General features: G+C 40.6%; 2 protein-coding genes across 2 annotated transcripts; both read left to right on the top strand.

Moving 5' to 3' along the window:
* Nucleotides 1-227: 227 nt before the first annotated feature.
* On the top strand, nt 228-2265 carry LOC117786730 (zinc finger protein 878-like). Its single transcript, XM_034625091.1, has 2 exons — nt 228-719; nt 814-2265. Exons 1-2 carry the CDS (start codon nt 288-290, stop codon nt 2179-2181), a joined length of 1800 nt encoding a protein of 599 aa, XP_034480982.1. The 5' UTR covers nt 228-287; the 3' UTR covers nt 2182-2265.
* A 3625-nt stretch (nt 2266-5890) lies between these two features.
* Nucleotides 5891-18726, top strand: LOC117786522 (proton channel OtopLc). Its single transcript, XM_034624836.1, has 6 exons — nt 5891-7857; nt 14997-15728; nt 15805-15922; nt 17000-17099; nt 17163-17348; nt 17423-18726. The coding sequence occupies exons 1-6, from the start codon at nt 5891-5893 to the stop codon at nt 18724-18726; spliced, it is 4407 nt and encodes a 1468-aa protein (XP_034480727.1).
* The last annotated feature ends 7433 nt before the right edge of the window (nt 18727-26159 follow it).

Genomic DNA, 26159 nt, shown 5'->3' with positions numbered 1-26159 from the left:
CGATAGAAAGCGGCTATAAATATCGATAGTTTGTTAAACTGCGATAGTTCTCAATTAGTGTAGCATATTTTTGCGAGCGCATGCAATTCTTATCAGTTCATCGATATATCGATACACATTTTGTATGGAGCAGCTGTGAACAGCTGATCGACGAAACCAAATCCGAATCTGTTTCAGGAATCGCACCATGATTTTTATAAATATTAAGCATCGAGTGGCTTAAATATATACAATTAATTAGTAAGAAGATCGGACACTCTCACGGACATTACAAGGGAACAGCAAACATGCCGCCCCACTTTGAGCGCTGTGGTGACATTGTCTGGCAATGCAAGCGTGATTCTCGCAGTTTCGCCTTTAAGTGCATCTTCTGTGAGCATCAATCAACGGCTTTTAGAGACTTTAAGGTGCATTTGGAAGGAGAGCATTCGGTGCAGATGGAACTCGATGTACAACAAGAGCCGATAAAAACAAAAACAAGAAGACTGCGTAGCCAGCGAGAGAAACAAACGGCTTTAATAACAACTGTCCAGCTCGAAATGGAGACAACTGAGTCCAAACTCGATATGACGGAGCTCCAACTAGATCCGCTGGAGAAGAGCGAAGTTTTGACAGCTGCAGTCAAACCGGAGTTTGAATCGGAGCCGGAGTCGGAAAGAATGCTTGATATGCCCAGTGACAGGAGTATCGACGGCGACAGCGATTCCCTGGAGACTGTGGTAAGCTATAGGTATAATAACAAAATAGCACATCCGTATCTACAATTTGATTTCTGTATCTGTAACTGTATCTGTATCTTTGTATGTTGCACAGCCCAGCAGCTCATCATACTTTTGGCTGCGCCAGCATCCTATAATGCTATCCCTCATCGAGCAATACAAGGAGGCACGCCTGCTCTGGGACATGGGCATGCTGGAGTATCGCAACTACAAGCGACGCGGCGATGCCTGTGACCAGATCGCGGCTCATCTAAACGCACAGTTCGATCTGCAGTTGAAGGGTCTGGAGATTGCCGACTACACGAAAAGGCTGCGCTACGCCTATGAAGTGGAGCAGCGACGTCTGCAGCGGAATGAGGATGCAGTTGCAACTAAATGGTACTATGAGCACCTAAGCTTTCTGTGCAACAGTGTACGCGGCAAACGTGGCAAAGAGGATCGAAAGGGAGGCCAAAGGGAAGACTCCATGTTACCCGTGCCGCAGCTGACGGACGAGCAGAATGTCAAGTTCATAGAACTCTATCAGCGTTGTAATCGCCTCTGGGATATGCAGGATTTGACCTGTCGTCTGCGACACGTGCGAGTGGCAGCCAAGAAGACGCTGTTGCAGTTGTGCCGCAGCGAGTTGCAGGTGCCGTTGGAGCCGGCACAGCTTCAGCGCTACATTAGGCATATGCGCAAAGCCTACGCCCAGGAGAAGTCGCGTCGCATCGAATGCAAGCGCAAGGGGATCATATACAAGTGCAGAGGTCGCTACCAGCAGCAGCTGCAGTTTCTCGACGAGCACATGCCGCCGTTTCAGTGCCAAGAGTGCGGTGAATTGCTGAGCAGCATGGACCGCTTTAAGGTGCATTGTGCCGCACATGATGGCAGCTTGCCCTTTGTCTGCCCCTTCTGCAAGCGAGGCTTTACGCGCAGCGACAATTGCATCATGCATGTGAGGCGTCACACCCAAGACTTTCATCTGGAATGCAAGGAGTGTGGCAAGCGGTTTGCCAACACCTCGGATCTGCAGGTGCATCGGCGCCAACACACGGGTGAGAAGCCCTATTGCTGTGACGTGTGCGGCAGTCGCTTCACCACCTGCTCCTTCTTCGAGCGTCACAAGCGACGGCACGAGAAGAGGCCCACGGGCAAGTGCCATCTCTGTGACAAGGTCTTCTATGAGAACTCATTGCTCAATGATCACATCAAGGGCCATCTGAATGTGAGAGACAAAAAGTGTGATATCTGCAATAAATCCTTTACCAGTGCCAAGTACTTGCGGCAGCACAAGGAAATCCATGCGGCCCACAAACGCTACATCTGTAAGATCTGCGGCAAGGGATTCGCCCAATACGCCGGACTCAGCGGTCACATGAAGTCGCATGGCACAACAGTGCGCGGCGGGACCAAGGAGGAAACACAAACCAAAGCGATATCTACATCTCCAACAGATCCCTCAACTACTGGCTCACTCTAAAGTCCATTCTGTCTTAAAGATTAGAACATTTAATTGCCTTATAAACGCTGCTGCGCAATCCTAATATATTATGGTACAAAAATTGCGTTTCACTCTCATTAATATTTGAATTTTAACTATCTATATATGATCTATGAAGATTGAAAGTAATAAGCTACTAAAGGAAAGATCCACTTTTCATAGAGTGTGTATAGTATAGCATACTTTTGGGATTTAAAAAGGGGTTGATTGAAACAATAAGCAAATTACCTATAGAGAACTCATCTCATACAACTGAAAGTGGACACAGTACGCCAAACTGTAAAATTTATTTATTTTGAAAATTTCGTGCAATGAAAAATTCCGAATTCTCTTGCATTGAAAAAAAAAATTTTTTTTATGGAAAAAATACTTTTGGACAAATAAAATTGCTTGATAAATTTCATTCAGAGTCTGCTCTGTGGAATTATGAGGCTAAACGTGGTCGTACAAACACAATTGATAAAGAACTCTCTAATAGTCCAAAATAAACAGTTGTTCCGGACAATATGAATATTTTTTTTTTAACGTAAAATGAAGTTGAGCGAGGTAGGTAAGGAATTAAAGGTTTCAGATAAAATAATTTTTAAAATCTAGCATGTGTTATTTTCAAATGGGAAGACTATCGCACCTTTGAAATGATGCGATATCATTAATGATGCGGACAGTGTAAAAAGGCTATAACACCTGTAGAATAAATACATTTATTTAATATAAACAATAAATGTAAATATTTTATTGAAACTGCTCGACGTAATCGTTCTCATAAAATATGTAAGCAGCCGTTGTCAAATATCGATAGGTGTCGACTTTAAAATAGTAGTGCATTACGTGAATTGTGCAACACTGAAATTTGGCGCTCAGTTCGGTTTATTTGCCAATGCTTAAAATTGAACTGAAAATATACCTTTGACATTATTAATTCATATATATTCATCTGCAAGCCATAAACTTTTAATAGAACGCAATAAGAATTAAACGGTGATTCGAAATATTGCGCCTTGCACCATCACGCAGGCTCCACTCTCATTCCGTTTTGACAGTCTCTCCAACCCCGGAGTAAGCAAACATTCCATCACATCCCGCTCAGGACTGGGATATTTGCGCATATCCCTTATGACCAAATTGTAAATGATTGTGTTGTTTTTTCGTTACTAAGAAATGTACGCTCTCCGATGAGGCGTCAGTACGCAGTGACGTTTTTCACACACTCCCGGAACGGAAAGGAAAGAGAGCCCATCCATTGTGCACAGTGGGAAGCATATGCGAATACTTGAAGATTCAAAGAGCCAGTCAAGAAATTGTTTGGACAGCTGGAAAATAAATATTATTGTAACATTGGAAAATTTTATTTTATTTTTTTTCTTATTTTACTATATGTATGTAGTTGCGTGTGGTTTTTAGAACAAGTGGAATACAAACATTAATAATTGGTTATAAATAATTAATTGGTTTTAACTCAGGAGATCAAACTAAAACATTTCGGTAAAATTTTTTTTTTTCGCTTTTGAACTTTCAGTTTCGGTATCAGCACCATTACGTACCGGTAAACCAATTCAATTTTTAAAAATCTAAAAATGTTAAACTTCTGTTTTATACTAATATCAATATAAGGAGTTGAGTTGAGATTTAAAGTTTTAAATTTTCAAAATTCCAAAGGACCGATATTTTCGTATTAAAACCAAAACCAAGAAAATCGCTGAAAATCGGCCAAGTTTTAACAAAGTTATGAAAGTTTGAAGTTAATAGAACCTTTGATCGAGCAAGTCCTAGAATCAAGCTTAAAGTGTTGTGGTATACTAATTACGATTTAAGGAGTTGATTAAAAGAAAAAATTTGAGATTTAAAATTTTCAAAATACCAAAGAGGGAGTCTTTGCATTGTAATTGGAGCCCAGATCCAGAGAGGAAACATTTTTTTTTAATGCAGAGTGAACTTAGAGTTTATTCATTGGTTTAACTACATCCAACAATAATTCGAACGTTTGATTGTTAAATGTTTGCGGACACAACCATCGTACACTGTGACTCTCTCTCTCTCTCTCGCTCTCTTTACTTTCGTTAGTAGCACGCTCTCTGCCTCCGGCTCCGGCTCTGGCGCTGACTGAGAGGCTGCGGCCGCTGTTTTCTATGACAACGGCAATGGCGCAGCTTTGTCTCGTGCTGTCGTTTCATTCTAGAATTAAGTGCCGCCGCAGCAGGAATCGAAAAATCCCAGCGTCAGGCACGCGCTCCGTGTGTCCCCAAAAGTCCGGAACCGAAACGAAACGAGCCGAGCCGCAACGTAGCAAAACGAAGCGAACGTGTAACGGTATCGGGCAACGTTAACAGCAGTCAAAAAAATTAACAAAATACAGAAAGACCAAAAGGAAATACGGAGACCATTAATTTAAACTTGTTCAAAAACAATTAGTTAATATTAAATAACGGTATATACTCGAATTAACATAGCGACATTCAATTGTTTGCCTGTGCAAAAAAAGGAAGCATAATCCCTGCCCTACAAAAACACATACGCAATATTTTTGGTGTACACACACACACACACACACAGAGGCTCGCTCCGCAGGTCCTTACAGCATTCTTTGAAGGGGCAACGCCGGCGTTGGCGTTGGCGTCGTCGTCGGCATCGCATTTGGCATACATAAAGTTGTTTGGCGAATTCAAAAGCGCCGCTTAACGGTAAATGTAAATGTGCAATCCTGTGTGTATGTGTGTCTGTTTGTGTGCATTTGGTCAGTAAGTCAACAACAACTGCGCAACAAACAAGCGAAACCAACAACAAAAACAAATAAACAAACAAACAACAGCAATTTTGCTCTTTAGCGATTTTGCTTGTATTTTTGGGGTTGCTTTTGTTGCGTATTTCTTGTTGTTACGCACTTTTGCACACGCACACACACTCAAACAGTCAACCATTGCGTAAAAGCCAAATGCGCAGCAAATGCAATTGCCACGCCCCACACCACCGCCCCGTCCTCAACGGATAGAAAGAGAGAGGCTGTTAATAAGTTGTCACTGCAGTGTTGCCATTTGAGCTATTTCATAGCTAAAATTAGCTACTTACATACATATATGTAGTTTGTAATTGCAAATGCTATTAAATGTAAAGTAATGCAATTAACTCGAAATTTAGTTCAGATAACTTTAATATAATTAAACACAAAAAATGACGTATGTATGTATGCACATTACATATAATAATCAAGTAAATTTAAGATATTCAAATATATTCAGAATAGCCAAAGATATCATAAAAATATTGAATATGCAAAATATGGAGATGCAAAAATTATATACATATGTTATGTTTAGAAAAACATTCTAGCTTCTTTTTTAGGTCATATTTTTTATCTTGAAATTCTAGCAACACTGTTTCTCTGTGCGTATATATATCTGTGTGTGTGTGTGTGTGTGTGTGTGTTGGTGTGTGCTTTTGTCATGTGTGTGTATAGCGTTTGCTTATGCATTTCTAGGGATACTTGAGAAATGGAAACAGGATACACAAAATGTGCGTAGGCGAAACAAAGTGAAAAGCGCAAAATAGCGGAAACAATAACAAAGGCCAGCACAGCTAAAAGGGAAAGGACAAAGCTCTCACAGTGAAGGAATTTTAAGTGAGAGCGAAACGAGAATCGCAACCAGTGGATAAGGAGCAGGACAGAGGAGAGAGGAGTGAGGGAAGAGCGAACATGGACAGCTCTCCGGATCTGTCGCTGTCGCTGAAACTGCGTCGCGGCTCGAGCGATTCACGTGACAACTTCTACATGGACTTTGCACAGGGCATCGACTCGGACATTGAGGAGGTGGACAATAGCAATGCCAATCTGGATGATGCCCTAGCCTCCGGGTCGGGCATGCAGATGCCGTTGCCACCGCCGCTGCCGACAGTATCGCTGAGCGAAGAGATGAAGTTGCTGGTGGCACCACCGCCGCCGCCGCCGACAACATTGCTTGGTCAGCCGCTGCCAACGCTGACGGAGACGGATGATATGCCGCCAACACCAACGCCGCCGCCACAGCAGCTGATCGGCATGGAGGCCAATTCACCGACGGGTTCGGCCAGCAATTCGGTGCTGGAGCTGGAGCTTATACCGCCGCCGCCTCTGTCGCCCATGGATGATGCCGGACTGCGAACCGATGACGATGACGGCGAGGAGACGGATGATGCCGAGGAGGCGATTATCGAGCCGCCAGCAGCAATGCGGGAACCACAACAGGAACAGGCACATGAAGACAATGCTAACGCGGATGATGATGGTAACGAAGATGATGATGAAGATGAGGATGAGGATGATGACAAATCGACACCGCCGCCACCGTTGCCGCCATTGCCCTCGAATCTGTCGTATGTTCAGGGTAGTGTTACCCCGCCTCTGACCAAGTCACCGTCAACATCACCATCTCCACCGGTGACTCCCCCGCCGTGTCCACAGTTGAACATCTGCAAGATGGTGTCGCCGCCGGCTCAACATGTTAGCCAGATTCCACCACTGACACCATCGTCCGAGAGCGAGCAGGAGTCCCAGCCAAATTCACCGCAGCCCATTGCTCGGAGTCTGCCAGATCAGCAGCCGCCACCAGAGGTTGAGGATCAGGATCAGGAGCCAGAACCGGAACCGGAACAGGACTTGGATCATCTTCCGGTGAGCGGTGGTCAGCAGTTGGCCGCCGAGGACTACAGCAGATCTCTGGATAACGAGGATGAGTCGACAACGATCACCACACCACCTAGCAATGGATACTCGGCCTCATCCATCATTGCACCGCCGCCGGAGCACTTTGCCGAACTGGACGAGGATAGTTTGGGACGTGGTTTTATTCCACCACCGCCAGCGGGTCTCGAGGATGCCAATCCAGATGCAGCCGATGAAGAGGATCAACAGCAAGATGCCGACGACGAGGAGCTTACAAAGGTCGAAACCGATGAGCTGTCGGTGGACAAGGTGTCGCTTAATGTGGGCGATGACGATGACGATGATGAGGAAGACGATCCAGCAGATAGCATTAGCTCACCACGAGCCGCCAGCATTGCCAGCGGTGGCATCATGTCCACCAGTGGCGCCATTGCTGCAATGGCTGCCGGGAATGCGGCTGCAGCTTCATCCAAGCCGGACAGTCGTGTGCCCAGTCGCAGCGGCAGCCAAAGATCCCATGCCGGATCTCGTGCCAACTCGCAGCCTGGATCCCAGCATGGGTCACGCACTGGCTCCCATGCTGGTTCACGTGCCGGCTCCCGTACCGGTTCCATCGCCTCTGGGTCTGCCTCGGCTGCCGCTGTTGTAGCTGCAACTGGAGCTGGAGCTGGAGCTGTGCTTTCCCCACAGGCATCGCTCAAGTCACAAACATCGCTCAAATCCCTGACATCGATCTCGGTGAGAAGTCCGGCGCCATCTCTGAAATCTTCACAGCGCAGCGTCGAGCGTGTTCAGAGTCCACCTGTTGGTGAAGGTGCTCCGGCCATGCCATCGCCTCCATTGATGCGCAGCTCCCCACCAGAGCTGGCCAAGAGTCCTCCGCGGCAAATGCACAGTCCACCGCGCATCACAACGCCACCGCGCGTCTGCAGCCCCCCGCTGGTCAGCAGTCCACCCAAGTTGGCGGAAACAGCCGCAGCAGCAGCTGCCACAGTCACCGCTGTCCCCAAGGATCAGGCCAGGTGAGTCTTGCTCTTACCAATAGCTACGATTATGTCATATTCAAATTCGAACACTCAAATCTTCTGTTCTCCGGACAACACACAATGTTGTTACCTCGAAATCCGGACACATACATGATTTTGAATGTAAGAAAGATTTCAAAGTATCGAAAATAAGTCCAAGGCGTTTTGAAATTCTCTGAAACAGTAGTTTTGATCAGTATTTTAATACCCCTTACTTAAAAAATAAGTAGAAGGGTATATTGTGTTCGTTGGAAAGTATGTAACTGGGAGAAGAAGGCATCTCCAAGGCGTATCCCATAAAGTATATATATTCTTGATCAGCATCAACGGCCGAGTCGATATAGCCATCTCCGTCTGTCCGTCCGTCTGTCCGTACGTCTGTCCGTCCGTGTGAGCGCCGTGTGACGAAGGTCAAGTTAGTTGAAAATTTTTGACACGCCCCCTTCCGCCCCCGCAAATTGCGAAAATGCACCACACCCACAGTTTTTTAAATAATACGTTTGTTATGGTTATTTACGTTATCTATACTTCGAAAGGTCTTCATGGTCAAACTCTCGAGTCTAGAACATTTGCTCTAATTGTCATGGTGAGAATTATTCTTTGGAGCTTGAGTATAATTCATTCACTCGACAAAAATTGTTCGACAATCTTGTTGGCCTTAATAATCAATACTGTTTTTTAAGTTTTAACAATAATAATTTTACTTTCGTGGACTTTGTGATAAATTTTCTTCGAATCATTGAATACAGCAGTATCTATTGGAAAATTTTGGTTCGCTTCCTTAGAGTATTGTCAAACGAAAATGAAGAATCTATATGATATGCTCATTGGCGACCGCACGCAGGCGAGGACCATGATAAGACACTTTGTAGACGACCGGGCGAAAAGTCTAGCTAGGTTGAAGCAAACTCCGCAATTCGTGCTCTCGTTTTTCAGCTTTCTGCTTTTTCTCATTGGTGACAAGCAATACGATCATCATGAGACTATCAAAAATATTTTCGGCATCTTGCAGACCTACGCAAAGACTTTTAAACGACGTAAAGGAAGAGATGCTATGGAGAATATTCTGGAAATTTATATGAAGAATTTCTTGATAATATTGGAATTGCCAGCTTCGATTCGAGTTCACATAATGGTACTCAAGGCCATCTCGTTTGGGACACGGCTCTTTAGGGAGCACATGAGTCGATATCTTTTACAGACTTATCACATTCTGTATAAATATTTGAGCATGAATGACAAGGACTTACAACTTCGCCATGTCGCATTTAATACGCTCAATTCCATGATACAGGTTTCGGATAAGAATACAATTTTGAAAATAGCAGATGGAACGATATCCATCTGCGATATATTCCTTCTAGACGAAAACCATCCTGAATTTATAAAAACCGCTTCATCAGATCTAAGGGAGTATCTGATTAATATACGTAACGAGAATCACTCTACTCCCAAGTTAACTGCTGGAAAAATAGATGCACCTGAATCTGCGCATGATGAAAACCATTTGAAATTGATCAAACAGTCTGGCAACACTACACTTACTATTATTGGGCGCATTGGTGGTCTGTGGAACGCTATTCTTGAGTTCGGCCGAGCTATTCTACAACTATTTTTACGCACAAGTTCCTAAGCACACCGCCATCTTTGGAAATAATCAAACCGACGTTTTCTATAAAGACGGATCCGTCCTAAGGCCTTTTAATGATAAAATTTTAAATCTTGTAAATTCGGCATATTGATATTATATCATATTTAAAATTAAAATATATTTAAGGAAGAATCTACTAGTTATCAACATGATAAAGAATTAAAGTACATGAACAAACAGTCTGGCAACACTACACTTACTATCAAACCGACGGATCCGTCCTAAGGCTTTTTAATGATAAAATTTTAAATCCTGTAAGGTTCGGCATAATAATATTTTATCATATTTAAAATTGAAATATATTTAAGGAAGAATCTGCTAGTTATCAACATGATAAAGAATTAAAGTACATGATTTGGGATGGATGAGATGTGTAGACAGCGATTTGCGGTCATTAGGTCTATAATTTCCGCTCTTATTGTGTGCTTTATATCTATGTATACCATCTTTGGTACTTGTTCCCGTTTGTGCTCTCTGGCAACATAATGATGAGCTTGCCAGTTCGGCATCATCGTCATCGTCGTCGTGGACATCTCCCGTTTCCCTTCGGCCGCTCTTGTCTCTCACTTTATTAATTGCATAAGCGTTGCCTTGGCTCTGGCGTCGTCTGCCTCCATTAGTTGCTGTTAATAGTCGAGCCAAAACTGTTTATCTCATGCCACTCGACGCATGTCGCTTGCATGTTGCATGCTACATGCTGCTTGTTGCGCGTAGCTCAGGGGTCTTGTCTGACGCCTACTAATGCATCGCCCCTTGTGCCTCTCACATTTGTGCCCCGCTTTTCACTCAACTTGCTGCTGCACAACAACACTGCAGAGTCGCGTTATCGTTGCTTTTACACTTTGCATTAATTAAACATCACGTTTCCAGTGCAACACCCTGACAAGTTGCACAGCCATTCAGGCCGCACGACCCACACGGCCCACATGGCGTATGCGGCATTTTTTGTCTAGTGCGTATACGCCACGTTGGCTGCCTCCACTGTTGTTGACGCAGCCGAGTTGATTGGCTTGCCACGAACAAATTGCGCAACAAGAAAGATGCTGCAGGTTGTTGTCCTCAACCGATGTCACCTGGCATCGCAACAAACTTGCCTGCGGTCGCTCTGCTGCTGACACAATTGAAGGCGACGCGACGCGACGCGACAACACGACGTCTGGCCACTGCCACGCCTATAGATTTAATCCTACCCCCTGCCCCCGCACAAATAGGTCAATTGCCAGTTGGGCGTAACCGGAAACATTCAGAGAACCACATCTATTCAACTGCCCCATTATTGCCTTTACAGTTCTTGTTTACCCACCCGAAGCTGCCTAATGGACACACTTCCAAGCCAGCGCTTTCCTTGTTCGCAGCTGAAAGTCCATGCTGCAACTGGACACTGTGAAAGCGTTCCATTTCAAAAGGGCGTGACGGTGGCAAAAACTAAATGAATGCACTGCAATTGTTATGTAAAATCCCAAGTTCTTCTACTGCAAACTGTTATACAAAGTTATGAGAGATACTAGAAACATTTATATTGAAAACTATATTATATTTGTTTATTGAGTTTATATAATACAATAGATAATATATATTTTAAAACAATTATATCGGAAATAATTCTACGCTGTTTGTTTTTTTTCTAAATATTAACTATCGATATCTGTTGTATTGAATACTGGCATAAACTGATGTATTTAAAACTTATATACTCTGTTATATGAGCGAAAGCTATGCCCTGTTATACTCGTACAATAGTTATTCAAAGTTGGCAGACAATGATATAGCGGATACTATTATGCACTGTTATTTTGGAAACTATTTGATCCTGTTGTATCGAAAACTTTCATTTATTTATTATAATTATAAATTAAATATCTAAAACTGTTATACACTGGTATAATATGTATTGGAAACAGTAATACGCTGTTATATTAATAACTGTTTAACATAAATGTGTTGAAAATTATAATACAAATTGTTCTACTCTTCAGTGTTATAACAATCGATATCGAAAAGTGTTGCCTAGTGTTATATTGTTAACTGTCCTACACACTTTAACTGTTATTTGTCATATAAATGGGGATATAGTGTTGGGTTGGATCACAGAATTGTTTAAACAATAAACCAAGAATTTATCGAGCTGTCATCGATAAGTTTTGTGGATGACACACGCTTCGTTTTAAGCTCAGTTGAGCGTTGCGTTCACCTTTGCAGCATTGCAACATTTGAGTGAGTGAGTCCCTCCCTCTCCCCCTGCAGCTCACCTGCAGCGCTCTCCTTGACTTTGTCGTTTGCCTGGCCAGGCGCATCCATTTATTAATGCAACACAGTAGAGTTGGGTCGAGTCGAGTCGAGTAGAGTTGAGTTGAGTTGAGTTGTGTTGAGGACAGAAAGGCAACGTGCAACACGACAGCAGAGGCAATGTGACAGGTTAACAACCCCAAAACCGAAACGCCATAAAGTATGCAGCACGCTTTTAGAAATCTGATTACAAGAGCGCTAGAGTGCATGACCCACAGTCCCAGACACACACACACACACACGCAGAGAAAGAGAAAAGGACAGGTCCTGTGGCTTGACTTCAATCGACTTCCAGCTCGCCAGGATACTGAGCACTAAGCTCTGTGTAACCGCATCAGCTTTACCCTGTGTCAAGGTTATTTATAAGCTCCCCACTTGTTGCAAGTTTCATAGTGTGCATGCCACGTACCCTTAATCCTAGTTCTCCAGACCCTGAACTGAACTGTCGCTCCTGAGCATATGCCACAACGATGAGTACTCTTGTTCCAAGTACTTTCGAGTGCCACAAGAAAGCAACAACCACCACCCACCACAAAATTCAATCTAAATCCTAAATCCAAAATCCAATCCACATCCAAATCTAAAGCCAAAACTCAATCTCGTGCCTCAATCTAAATCTGATAGTCAGCACATATATAGTAAACAAATGATGCATTTTGACTTCAATGCGTTCACACACTCAAAGTCGAGTGATGTGAATGGGAATGTGAATGCAAATGAATAGCAGCAATATGCAGAATGTAACAAGATTTCGTGTGAATAACCTCAGCCAGAAATCCATGAAAAATTTCTTTAGACAGAAATAATTTAGAGACAAAGTAGGAACTGAAAAACACATTATCTTGATCTAAGAATATTCGTAGATTATAATTGTAAATGTCACGATTTCCATATAAAACAGATATAATTATTTTTAGTTCGAATTTTAATAGAGTTAGAACATGTTTTTTTTTTTTTTTTTTTTTTTTATTAATTGGAGGAAAAAAAGGTTACGCTCACAAAACTGATTTAGAGATAATTTGGATATAATCTGTGTAATTCTGAAATTTTTATAGCCATAGTTCATCAGTTTATTTAAACTTATCTATTTCTGTTTGGTTTCAGTTCTTGTGTTGCTTTGACAACTTTTAGATTGGAAAACTTATGTGTAGTATTCTTAGTTAAGATTGGCTCGTTAATCACCTGTCTAGCTGTCGTATTTGTGGCTTAATTATATGTCCGCTGCACTTGACAGCAGCCAGGATTCCCAGCTTCGTCATCTAATCCCATCAAGCAATACTTTTATACCTACCTATGTATGTATATTCAGATTTGGATTGTCCACACACACCAGAGAACTATTAGTTTCAATTGCTAACGTGGGCAGCCCCATTCCCGGTTCTTTCATTAGATGTTCATTTTTCTCTCTCTCCTATTTTTGCTGTTATTAAGTGCAATTTAGTAGTACCCGTTGGTAGGGTGGGGGGAAGTGGGAAGTGGAAGGTAGCTGATGAGGTCGCGTGTGGGAGTACATAGACGAAAATGAAAACACTCGCTGGAAATCAGCTGATGTATGATGACAATGACCATGCTATAGAGCCGTGGAAACATTAGATATTTGTCGCTGTTCATGCACACAAAACATTATCATAAGCGAAAAGATATTTTCTCGTTTGAAGAAAAAAGAAATGTAAAATACTAAAAGATAATTTAATTAATAAAGAAACTAAAATTCAATTAAGATTTAAGTTTTTTAAGAAAAAAGGAATATGAAAATTAAAAATTTTCAAAAAAAATTTCCGTCTAATTCTCTAACAGAATCTTGGGATTTTTTCGTCAAGTGTAGACGTGCCTTGACCTTTTTCTGCAAAGAGGTGTGTACAATGGGAAAGATGTGCAAATATTGAATGTTAGTCCGGAAGACGTGAGATTTGATGCTTGATGAAATGTTTTGAGTACTCACTGAATGCAGCTCTGTTGATCTGTGTGAATCTTTTGTGGTTTGTTGAGTGGCACACAATGAGGGACGGACGACGGACGGTGGACGATGGAAAGTGGACGGAAGTGTCTGGCACCCAAAATGATGAGCGGTGCCCACTTGTCGCTCTCAAATAAAAGAGTACTCCCGTACGATAACAGAACATACACTGCTAAAAAAAAATGTTCGAAAATCAAGATTTTGGTCTCAAAACTAAGAATTTTTGTCTACAAAATGCGTCGAGAACATGAAATTTTTTAAATTAAAAAACATATCTTGATTTTAACAACATTTCAAATAATACCAAGTTCTTATTTAAAGAATAAATGTTCTTAAAATGAAAATCAAAAAATAGAAAAATTAGAAATGATTTTTATATTTATAACCCAGGCTGCAAACCGGTTCTGAACCGAACCTCGAAGAAACGGTTCGGTTCGGGTTTGTAAGCAGCCCGAACCGGATGATGAACCGAACCCTTGAAACCATTTACTTTGCGAGCCCGTACCTAAACCGAACCGCTTTCTAAAATAAAAGGTTCGGTTTTGAATAATGAATAATTACATAAATTTTATAAATTTTTAAATATTTATATAAATTTAATTTTTTCATCAAAATAAAATTTTTTTTTTTTTTTAAAATTTAATTAGTTCAAAATGTAGAGAAAACTTCTTTAATTTTGACTTTAATACTTACTTGATTCATATAAAGTAGTATATATTTATACTTTCCTAACAATTTAAGATTTTTATTCTTGTATTAAGAACTTTGATATTTTAGACAAATATTCTTATTATTAGTAATGTGGTCTTAAAATGTTCTTATTTAAAGAACAAAATATTTAGGATAAATGTTCTTGCTTGAAGAAGTTGGTCTTTTTTTTTAGTGTATGTATATGTATATATTTTTATAAATGTGTGTGTGTGTACACCATGGCAACAGCTAGTCGATTATTTAATTAAAGCACAGTTGAGTCCACGGCTGTATGGGTGTCTGCAGATCTGCGCGAATACCAAAACGGGGCCTCATGCAAATCCAACGATTGCTGGGGGCAATCAGTGGATCGGCGTCGCTCATCGTTGCGACTGCACTGTGACTTGATCAGTACAGGCGGACAGACCGACAGACACAGATAGAGAGATAGACCAGCTAATCCATGCCTTCTCAATCCACATCTAATTCCAGCAGCAGCAGCAGCACCACCACCACCACTAACACCACTAACACCACCACCGCCACCACCAGCAGCGCTGTTGCTCCAGAGCCACCGCTTGCCACTCTCAGCTATGAGGATGAACAGAAATCCCAGGCAGTGCCAAGTGTGTCCAGCGTGGAGGCCGTATCGAGCACAGTGGTAACCAGTCAGCCGAGAGCACATTTTACGAGCAGTCATCATCATTATCATCTGCCGCATCAGTTCCAGCATCCGCATCATCAGAATCATCATACGCACGGTGTACGGGTGCCCACGCCCACAGTTCCCAGCAGCTATGCTCCTCCGGCTCTGGATGCGGAGGGACGCTCACCGGGGTATAGTCGACGTGCCGTACCGTTGGCTGCTCCAGTCTTGAGCAGCTCATTGCTGGCCACACCCGGAGAGTCCGCTCATATGACGGTGGCCGCCTCGCCGGGCAGACTCTCGGCACGTTCCGGTTCGCAGCATCACGTGACCATCGATGAGTCCAGTTTGCCGCGCAAGAGCAGCGTCGAGACAGCCGGACCAAGTGGCCTCATCCTTGGCGGCGGCGATGGCGATGGCGATGGCAATGATGACAATGGTGGTGACAGCTCGGAGCCACCCTCGTCGCCGGGCAGCAGCTCCCATCGTCAGCTCAGTCAGACGGATGGCGAGCGTCAAGGCGGCCAATTGGCATTAATGTATCACTCGCATCAGCTGACCAATTATCCCGTGATGCCCGCCATCAAACGCACCCATCGACCCTCGTTTGTCTATCCGCCAATGCCGCGTGTCAAAGCGTAAGTTCACATTGTTCTTTAACATTGTACGGTCTGCTCATCACTCTGTTCTTCTTCTTCTTCTTCTTCTCATCAGTGGCGATGCGTTGGCCACACTCTTCTCGGCTCTCTATGGCAAACTGCTCGTCGTCATGGGAGTAGCTTTTCCCATGGCCGAAGTCATTTCAACCTATATACCGCCATCGTTCTATGAGGTTAGTTTTAATCCAACTGTTTTTATTTATTTCATTGACAATGCTTTTAGTCGTATCTTGGTAGTTTCTTCCTGTAGCTCCTTGATTCTATATTCTTTTCTTCAATTTTAATTTCTTACTCCTTTATCTCCTTTACTCCTTTAGGGTTTCGTTTTCTATGATAAACTTAGATTAATTTCAATCATATTTATATAGTAAAGCTTACTTTTATTTCAAGGAATACTTTATATATCTATATTTTTTTACTTTTAGCTGTATAAGTCCCATACTTTCGGTCAGCTAGACTCCTATATTCTTCCAGCTAAACACTTCATTCCTTTCTACATGACTCTTTGTTTTTTATTTCAGCTAGACCTTTTATTTTCTTTAGCCTAATGTTTCCTTTTTATTAGGATAATTTCATCTTCGCTTTTAGGTAGGCCCATTGCTCCCTTCAGCTTAACCTTTCATTTTCTTCAGCTAGCCACTTTTACTAGATTAGATTTAATCGAGACCCTTTCTGTTCTTTAGCTAGCTTTTTAATTTCATCAGACTCTTTCTTTTATTCAATTTAATTCCTTTAGTTAAACCTTTCTTTGTCTTCAGTTATATATTCACTTCCTATTAGCTTTTATTTGCTTTAGCTAGCCTGTGATTTTCTTCAGTTAGATTGTTTTTTTTTCATTTTTTAGCTAGACTCATTCCCTTTTCTAGCTAGCTTGTTATAATTTTTAGCTAGACTTTTTTATTACTGTAGCTATATTCTTGTTTTTCCTTTAGCTAGGCCTCTTCTCTCTTTTTTAGTATAGACTTATCCCCTTTTCTAGCTAGCTTTTTATATTCTTTAGCTAGATCTTTTCATTACTGTCGATTTATTTTTTTTTTCTTTAGCTAGGCCTTTTCTCCTTTTTAAGGTGAACCCTTTTTATTGGATAGTTTCTTTTCTCCTTCTATAAGCTAGGCTCTTCCTTTTCTTAATATTTAAATATGTATATCACTTTATTGCTTAAACTAATGCGAAATTGAACTAATTTATCAACCTATCTGTATCTTTTCTTAACTTCCCGACGAGCTAATTCTTGAATTCTTTGCCCATAGGTCTACTACTTGTACTTGTACATTGGCAGCATGATCTTTTTGTTATTTATGTACGCCACATTGATCTGGGGACGTCCCAAGTTGCCAGTGCCACCGATAGGTAAGCTATAATCCCCCGATTTAGACTACAATTTAGTCACTTTCCAATTTGTCGGCATTGCAGCCACCTCGCCCAGCAAGTCCACGGCAAAGGTGAATGCTTCGGATAGCATGGACGAGTCGGATACGGACAGCACATCGACGCATCATCGCATTCCGCCGGCCATCCAGGTGCGTCGTCCGTCGCTGTTGTCTCCGCTGGGCCGGCAGCATCATTACGGCAGTTTCTATCTACGCATGGGCGCTGTGGGTAAGTCGTCAACCCTTAGAGCGATATAAACATGGGGATCAGCATTTGATAATTGTGGATATTTGCATTTGCAGCATTTGGAATTGGCAGCATGATCTATTCGGGTCTGGAGTTTGGTCAGTACTTTGAGCTGAATCCGGATACAAAGTGTCACAATGTGTTGCTCGCATTGACGCCAGCGACGCGCATGGCCTTCATCTTTATCCAGATGTACTTCATCTTTCTGAACAACGAACAGATAAAGGTGTATCGCTATAAGATCATCGCACGCTTTGGATTGATGCACATGATCGGCACGAATCTGGCCGTGTGGTTGAATGTGCTCATCCAGGAGACGAAGCATGAGATACTCACGTTTTACAATCCAGAGAATCGTACGCTCCGCATCTCGCATCGCATTCCTGGTCATTCCCGTGGCCATGCAGTCATCTCGCATGATCCGACGGCACATTTGCGTGTGCCACGTGGTCTCAAGGGTCCTTATCAGATATTCGAGTGCCGGCGCACCAACATCATTGGCACATTGGTCCAGGATGCTTCGCCCTTCCTGTTTCCCTGCACCATCGAGTATTCGCTAATCTGTGCCGCCATTCTGTACGTGATGTGGCGCAGCATTTCGCGTCCACAGACGCCAACGCCACAGCGTCCGGACATGATTAGTTCGCCGATGAAACGCTCCCCGCATCACTACTCCGTGGACTGTGCCCGCGCCCACAAGGGTCTATTTGTGGGCATACTCATCCTAGTGCTGACCATCATCTCGCTCATCATATTCTTTGTGCTGATCTCGCGACCAGACTTTGTCTCCCTCGCCGTCACCGAGGTGACCATCTGTGAGCTGCTCATCTATGGCACGGCAACAATTGCAACGCTCGTGGGCATGATTCAGATGCGGCATCTGCAGTACGATGCCTATCGCAGTTTCTCGCTGGACGACATACTACTGGTGGGTGCGCAGACGGGCTCGTTTCTGTACAACATCTTCACGGTGATTGCTGGACACTTTACGCTGCGCAGCGATGACATGTTGGTGCCGATCAATGCATTGGCCTCCATTGTGCAGACCGCTTGCCAGACCATGTTCATCTTGGATGCCAGTCGACGGCAGGCGGTCAGTCCGGAGCACATACGCAAGAAGCCGGGACGGGAGATAGTCACGTTTATGCTGGTGGCCAATCTGGCCATGTGGGCAATTAGTACGCTGGAGAAATCTCGCGCTGAATCGCATCCCATACAGCTGAACTTCTATGGCCTGTGGGCCTGGACAATCATAACGCATGTGTCCATGCCGTTGGCCATATTCTATCGCTTCCACTCGACGGTCTGCCTGTGCGAGATCTGGAAGCGGGCCTACAAGCTCAAGCCGACGTACATGTGAGAATTCGCTCGCTCGCGCATTCAAAGCATTGCGCAGCAGCATCAATTCTGCGAGGATCTCAAAACGAATCTATCCTACTGCTATTGCTCGACAACATTAGCCGGTGGCGAGCTCGAAACGGTCGAGGAGGTGGACAGCGGCGGCAGTGGCAACGGAAACAGCAGTGGCAACAGCAATGGTAATGGTAATGGTAATGGAACTGATGGCAATGCCAAAGCTGCAGCAGTGGATGCAGTCAATCAGCAGGATGCAGGCGAGCAAGGCGAAGGCGGCGACAGCGGAGTCAGCCGGTTGGAACGGCCACCAGCCCGTGCGCTGTCGCCGCAGAGCCTGAACACGGAGAAGGCCTTCTGTCCGGTCTATGTCATAAATGGTGAATGAGTTTACGCGCACTTTGAGTTCATCGACGCCCTCAGCGGCCATGAGCTCACCTTTGTTTAGCACCTTTGCACCCACCAAACACCACACACCACAACGAACCACTAAACCTAAATAGATAGAGAGAGAGAGAGAGAGAGAGAGCGAGAGAGAGAGAGAGAGAGAACACCACCCACCATTCGAGTACCACCTTCATGACTTCAAAACTTGGCGGGTGCAAAAAAAAAAAAAAAAAAAAACAAAACGAAAAAAAGAAAACATATCCGCATGTTGGAAAATGGCAATGAAAATTATTATGCAAAATGATAACGATAACGATAACATTAATGAGAATGAAACTTAACATACATTTAGATGCATATTTAAACCCTTTAACACGTATAGTCATAATCGTATACGATTTAAAGTATACCCTAAGAAGACTTAAGAAAACGATAACTCCAAAAATGTCAGAGCAAAAAAATACAACTCAAAAGCAATGTCAAGTGTGTATGTGTGCATGTATGAGAGAATGTCTGTGTGAGTGTGTGTGTTTGTGTCGAATAATCATCAAAATACAATATATTAATATTTGTGTAGATGATATCAAGATCATACCATATTTATACTCAAAAGTTAGTTACATGTTGATACATAATTACATAAATATTTAAAGAAAGCAGATAATGATCGTCGGATACAGATGCAGAGTTTATCAATACTTTCAAGCATAATGCAATTCCGTAATCCCCACAATAAAGTCAAGCACTAGACATCATTGAATCAACTTAACTGAGATGTTGATGAGTTGTGAATCATAATATTCAATATTCATATACAATAACCCAAAGAGTTCGATTTAACAATATACAAATACAGATACAAATACGATATGATATGATACTGGTAGTTGGCATTCCTGGCATTTCACGAAAGTTCTTAAATGCATTTATGGGAATATACAAAATATTATCTTAGATGTTCACGCATTAATCGTAAATAAGTTAATTGAAATCAAAATACATCAACTTGCATATGAAGTATGAAGCGAGAAAAAATCACATAAACCCCACCAAATGCGAGCGATAAAGTCAAACAACCACGAAAAGTATTAACTATATATATTATACTACATAGTAGAGTGAAAGGCAAAATGGAGAAAAAGGTTTATAAAGTACATATAATCGAAAAATGTATTAAATGTATTTGCAAATGTTTAATATCAATGAATGAAATGAAACTACATACGAAAACCATATAGTATATATATAGTATACTTCCATACTTTTTAAATACATTCGTTACATTCGAAAATCATAAAACATTCTTAAATACGATCCGCGATCCTTTTAATTGTTGAAATACCTTGTTTATTACATTAATTGTTGTCATTATTAACTGAATAACTGACTTTGTGTTTGTTGAATTGCAAATTTTACATTTATCAAATGTTATTTTTTTTTTTATAAATATACACATATATGTACTTGTTAGGAGCTTCGTTTTGACCCTGTTCCCGTTTCCCGTTCCCCCATTCAAAGGTTCTTGTGATAATTTAATTATGCTTGTTCAAATTGTTTATCTTGTTCTTATCTTATTTACCAATCGAAGCGAATAATTATCTAAGACTTACGAATAGTATCTATAGTTATAATAATAACAAACTATGAATATAATACCAACCTAACCAGTATTTAATAAGCCTCAACAACGTTTGACGGACAAATCAGAAAAGGGAATGCAAAAAATAACATGAAAAACGCACAAATAAGAAAAATCAATGAAACGAACAACTATGTAATGTATTTTTTAAAAACTTAAGAGTAAAATCATTTTTTTTTAACAACCATAAAGGTATAGAATATATATACAAATATATCTATGTATATCTACAACTAAATACTAAACATAAGTTTTTAATATTTTCTCTTGTATATTTTTCAACGCCAAAGAGTTTTTACGTAGCCTAAGTTGAAAATTGCTTTCTATATACCTATAGCTATATCTATAGATATGTGCACAGACGTAGATGCAGATGTGTAGTATTCTTATGTACTTGGAACCAATGATTTGAGTTCGAATTTGAAAATATACTTACATAGGTATTATATATTCAAGTTATGCATCTAATGAGAAATTCAACTAATAACATAATATATTATATAAAAAAAAAAATATTTATATAAATATATATATATATGTATAACTTAGTTATCTCAATTTTATATGTATTCAAAACTAAATTTTTAACTAGTATAACTGTAACTTTGTATGCATTTTCTTACCATGTATTTATTGTACACCAACTTGGACACTGCTCAAAAATGAAAATAAATATCGAAATGAGAACAACAAAAATCGAATATTCCGTAATGGCAAATCAAAATTGAAACTATATTTAGAATTTATTAAAACTAGTTACTAGTTTCGAAATGAATTCGAAAGCACATTAGAAGTTGTATGGAGAACTTGTATTCCAGTAGCCAAAAACCGAAACTAATAAAAATCGAAATAATAATACAAGATTCATGTTAAACCCGAAACAAAGAGAAAACAACCCGCATTTGATTAGAAACTTTTTTGAATTACAATAAAAATAAAACTTATATATATATGAAAACTTATTTCGTTACAATTTATTGAATTGTTTGATTTCTTCAGATGAATGGGAAACTTGGGGAACTGGCCAACTTTTTAGATTTATATGCGACACTTCGATTGCATTTATTTCTTAGCACTTGAATGCTTATGGACTTAAAGAAAAGTTCCTAATATACGATTGATTTTTCAACCTTTAACCTCTACTGATCATAGCTGAGTAGTTGGTATGTAATAATAATTCAATTCAATTACAATGAGAGGTGCATTTGTTAATTGTTTTGTGGGTCAAGTTAAGCATGGACGATGAGGGGGCCTTCAATTGTTGTCCAAACAATAATTGCCATAATTATGCCTCAAAATGGGAGCAGCCATCCAGCAAATGGGCAGAATGAGAGATAAATGAATATGAAAGAAATGAATATAAATACTCGCAGTTCGCAATTCGTATCTCGATATGGGCATGTATCTGTAGCTTCAGTAAGAGAACGAGAGTACGACTTTGCCAGCTAAGGGTTGCAGTCCAGAGAGAAGAGAAACTCCTGCGTAACCCAGTCCAAAAAATCGGAGACTGTGCAGTTAAAGGGAGAAGCAGCATATCAAGTTAACGCGATTTCCCCAACTAACTCTCTCGCTAGCTCTCTCGCTCTAACACACTCTCTATCACACACACACACACTCTCTCCCCGTCTCTCTCTCTGTCATTCTCTCTTTCTCCTTCGCGTTTATTCAAGATGTGGATGCTGTGTTGTCCCTAATTTGTGCTGCAATTTTTGTGGATGCTGTTCAGCTGACGGTGCGGCCCTATGTACTTACCTCTATGTATGTGTATACCATATATATACGTGCAATACATATAGCAACTGCTTACCCGGGATTTGAACCACGCCCTGGCCAACTGAGCTGGCCAAAAACTAGGTTAGCGTTTCTTTCTTTCATTTTATTTCATTTGATTTCATTTCGTTTCGTTTCGTTAGTTTTTTTGTTCACTGCTTTATTTGTTGACTTCATTACAAATGCAACAACAGAAATTGTGAACGCTTTTATGCTGTCCTGCTGCCTGTTTATCCAGCAACTGGACGTGGTCCTGCACTCCTTGTTGACTGCCTAATTCAATTAGCATTTTATTTGGGTCTCGCTTTGTCAACAGGCTACAAAAAGCTACAAAACTGGGTTGCAGCTTGACCAGTGTCCACACCCACAAACGCATACATACATATATGTATAAATGCCTACGCCCACGCACCTCCTCCCACCACCTTGCACCACCTTGCACCACCACCCACAGCAGCAGTGGCAATCATTGTGGGTGCGCCACATTGCAATTAGATACAAAAACAAGTTTACACAAATGCACCCTGTTTGGCGGCAAACTAAAGCCAAAAAGGTGAATGTCCTTTGCCAGTTTTTTCACGCATGCGCCACACAAATCCCAGCAAGAGTCAGAGCCAGAACCAAAGCCACCGCCACCGCCACAGCCATGGGCAGAGTCAGAGCCACAGTTAGCACCATAGAGCCAAAGCCAAAAAAAAAAAAAAAAAAAAAAAGTAGACTCTTTGTTGACTTGGCTGCATCCTGCGGCCATGTCGCACCTCTTGAGCACTGCTGTGTTCTTATAAGCATACTTCCATAGGCTTATATCTATATAAATGTATGTTGCATGTTCTGACACGCACAGACACGCACAGCAACAAGAAGTCCTTTGGGACTCACCCACCTTTCACTTATCCACTCCAAATAGCTCTACTCAAGGGGATTTACCCAAAACAAAACTCCCACTCGAAAACTATTTGCATATCTTAGAAGAGCATTACAATCAAAGTAGGCTTAGTTATTCTTATACACATATTCATATCAAATGAAAATAATTTTAATTGTTAATTATTATTCAAAATATTTTAAAGCCCGTGAATATATAGTATGAAATACAGGGTTTCACTACATTTTCTTTATACTAAAAAATGACCTAAAATGTACATACATATCTGTTAATATATTATTTTTTTAAAACAGTTTAAAATGTTTTGTAGAACCGGTTCTGATACCAGATACAAAAGGCCAAAGCCAAATTCATTTTGCATTCAAACTTAATTAATTTCGTTCTAGATCACTTTAATTCGATTCTGAGACGTTTCATTTTTTTGTAAAAAATCATGGTAAATCGGACACAAATATTGACTTGTAAAGTTGCTAAGTCAAAGATTTGACTAACTTCAAACTTTCATAACTTTGTAAAAACTTAACCGATTTTAAAGCGGAATGTCATTCTGATCATGGTTTAGCCTCTTAATTCATTCTGCATTCAAAGTTAAATAATTTCGTAAAAAAAAAAATTCCGTCTAGATATGGGCTTAGATTTTAATACCATAGGGTCCCCCCTTTGAAATTTGGAAAAATGAAAATTTTAAATCTCAAGTTTTCACTTTTAATCAACTCCCTATAGCGTAATTAGTATGAAACAACACTTTAAATTTGATTCTGAGACGTTTCATTTTTTTGTAAAAAATCATGTAAAATTGTACAAAAATTTTGACTTGTGAAGTTGCTAAGTCAAAGATTTGACTAACTTCAAACTTTCATAACTTTGTAAAAACTTAACCGATTTTAAAGCGGAATGTCATTTTGATCATGGTTTGGCCTCTTTATTCATTCTGCATTCAAAGTTAAATAATTTCGTAAAAAAAAAAATTCCGTCTAGATATGGGCTTAGATTTTAATACCATAGGGTCCCCCCTTTGAAATTTGGAAAATGAAAATTTTAAATCTCAAGTTTTCACTTTTAATCAACTCCCTATAGCGTAATTAGTATGAAACAACACTTTAAATTTGATTCTGAGACGTTTCATTTTTTTGTAAAAAATCATGTAAAATTGTACAAAAATTTTGACTTGTAAGTTGCTTGGTCAAAAGTCGGACCAACTTTAAACTATCATAACTTTGCAAAAACGTAACCGATTTTAAAGCGAAATGTCAGTTTGATCATGGTTTGGCCTCTTAATTTATTCTGCATTTAAAGTTAATTAATTTCGTAAAAAAAAAATTCCCTTTAGATATGGGTTTAGATCTTATACCATGGTGTTCCCCCTTTGAAATTTAAAAAAAGATAGGAAAATGTTAAATCTCAAGTATTCACATTTTTTTGTAAAAAATTATGGTAAATCGGACAAAAATTTTGACTTGCAAAGTTGCTAGGTTAAGGGTTCGACCAACTTCGAACTGAACCGATTTTAAGGCGGAATACCATTTTTTATATTGTTTAGCGTTTCAATTCATTGCATTCAAATTGAATTAATTTCGTTAAAACAAATTTTACTGTCTAGATCTGTGCTTTGATTTTATGGTCCCCCAAAGTGTTCCGCCTCTAGATTTGTGAAAATTTAAAATTAATTCAATTAAGTTTGAAACCTTAACAAAATTTTTTTTTTTTAAATATAATGTTATGTTTAATATTGAATTTTTTTGACTACCACATTTTAAACTTATTACTTGATATGTATTTATTAGATATTAATAGTTTTGTGACTTGCCAAATTCCCGTTAGCTGTTTAATTATGCAATCTGTCGCATTCGCCGAAAGAATCACGTGCTCCTATTTTAGACAGTCCACATTATTATTACTATACCAAATCATCATCTTCGTATTTATCATCATTGCATTTTGTCTGATAATTCGCGCAGCGAATGCCGTGTGCAGCAGACTGCGAAAATGGCAACAGCAGCAGCAGCAGCAAAAACGAAATCAAATGCAACAACAGCAACAGCAAATTTGAATATCGTAAATGCTTACGATATACGAGAAAAGCGTCACGACAGCGACGTCCGCTGCCACCGATGTTGTTGTAAGTCGTATGCCGACAACGACAACGACGACGCTAACGCTGACGGCGACGGCGACGGCGACTGCGACGCCGACGTTGACGTTGGCAGTGCGCTTTATCGTTTGTTGGTCTGTGTGCGTTCTACGTTTTGAGTTGTTAGTTGCGTTCGAACTCAGTCATAAGCGAGCTGTTACGAGTGATGGAAGAGTCAATACGGTGGCTGCAAACAAAACCCCAACACCAGCAACATCAGCAACACAAGCAGCAACAACAACACAAGCAACAACATCAGCAACAATAAACACTATAGAAATAAAGCTTAACAAAAAGTAATCGAAATTAAAATCGGATTTTTCTTTTCATTTTATTTGCAATAAGTCAAGTTTTTGTTTTTGCTTGAGTAGTCATTGCAATTAAATACAAGTAAATGCTTTTGTCGTTGTCGTTGGCGTTGTTCTTGTTGTTGCTGTTATTGTTGTTATTAAAGGCATTGTTGCCATTGTTGTTTTGGCTCGCTGTAATTGCTAGCAATAAATTTTATTTTACATTTTTTTTTCCTATGTCTAAAAGTGTTAAGTAAAACTATTTTTGTACCAAGCTGTTAGCTTTTGATACCAACAACGATAAGAATAATATCGAAATCAAAATCAACATTAACAG

This window comes from Drosophila innubila, chromosome X, assembly GCF_004354385.1.
Source record: "Drosophila innubila isolate TH190305 chromosome X, UK_Dinn_1.0, whole genome shotgun sequence".
NCBI classification, from domain to species: Eukaryota; Metazoa; Arthropoda; class Insecta; order Diptera; family Drosophilidae; genus Drosophila; species Drosophila innubila.
Note: the sequence above shows the minus strand (reverse complement) of the source record. Positions and strands in the feature narration are given on the sequence as shown.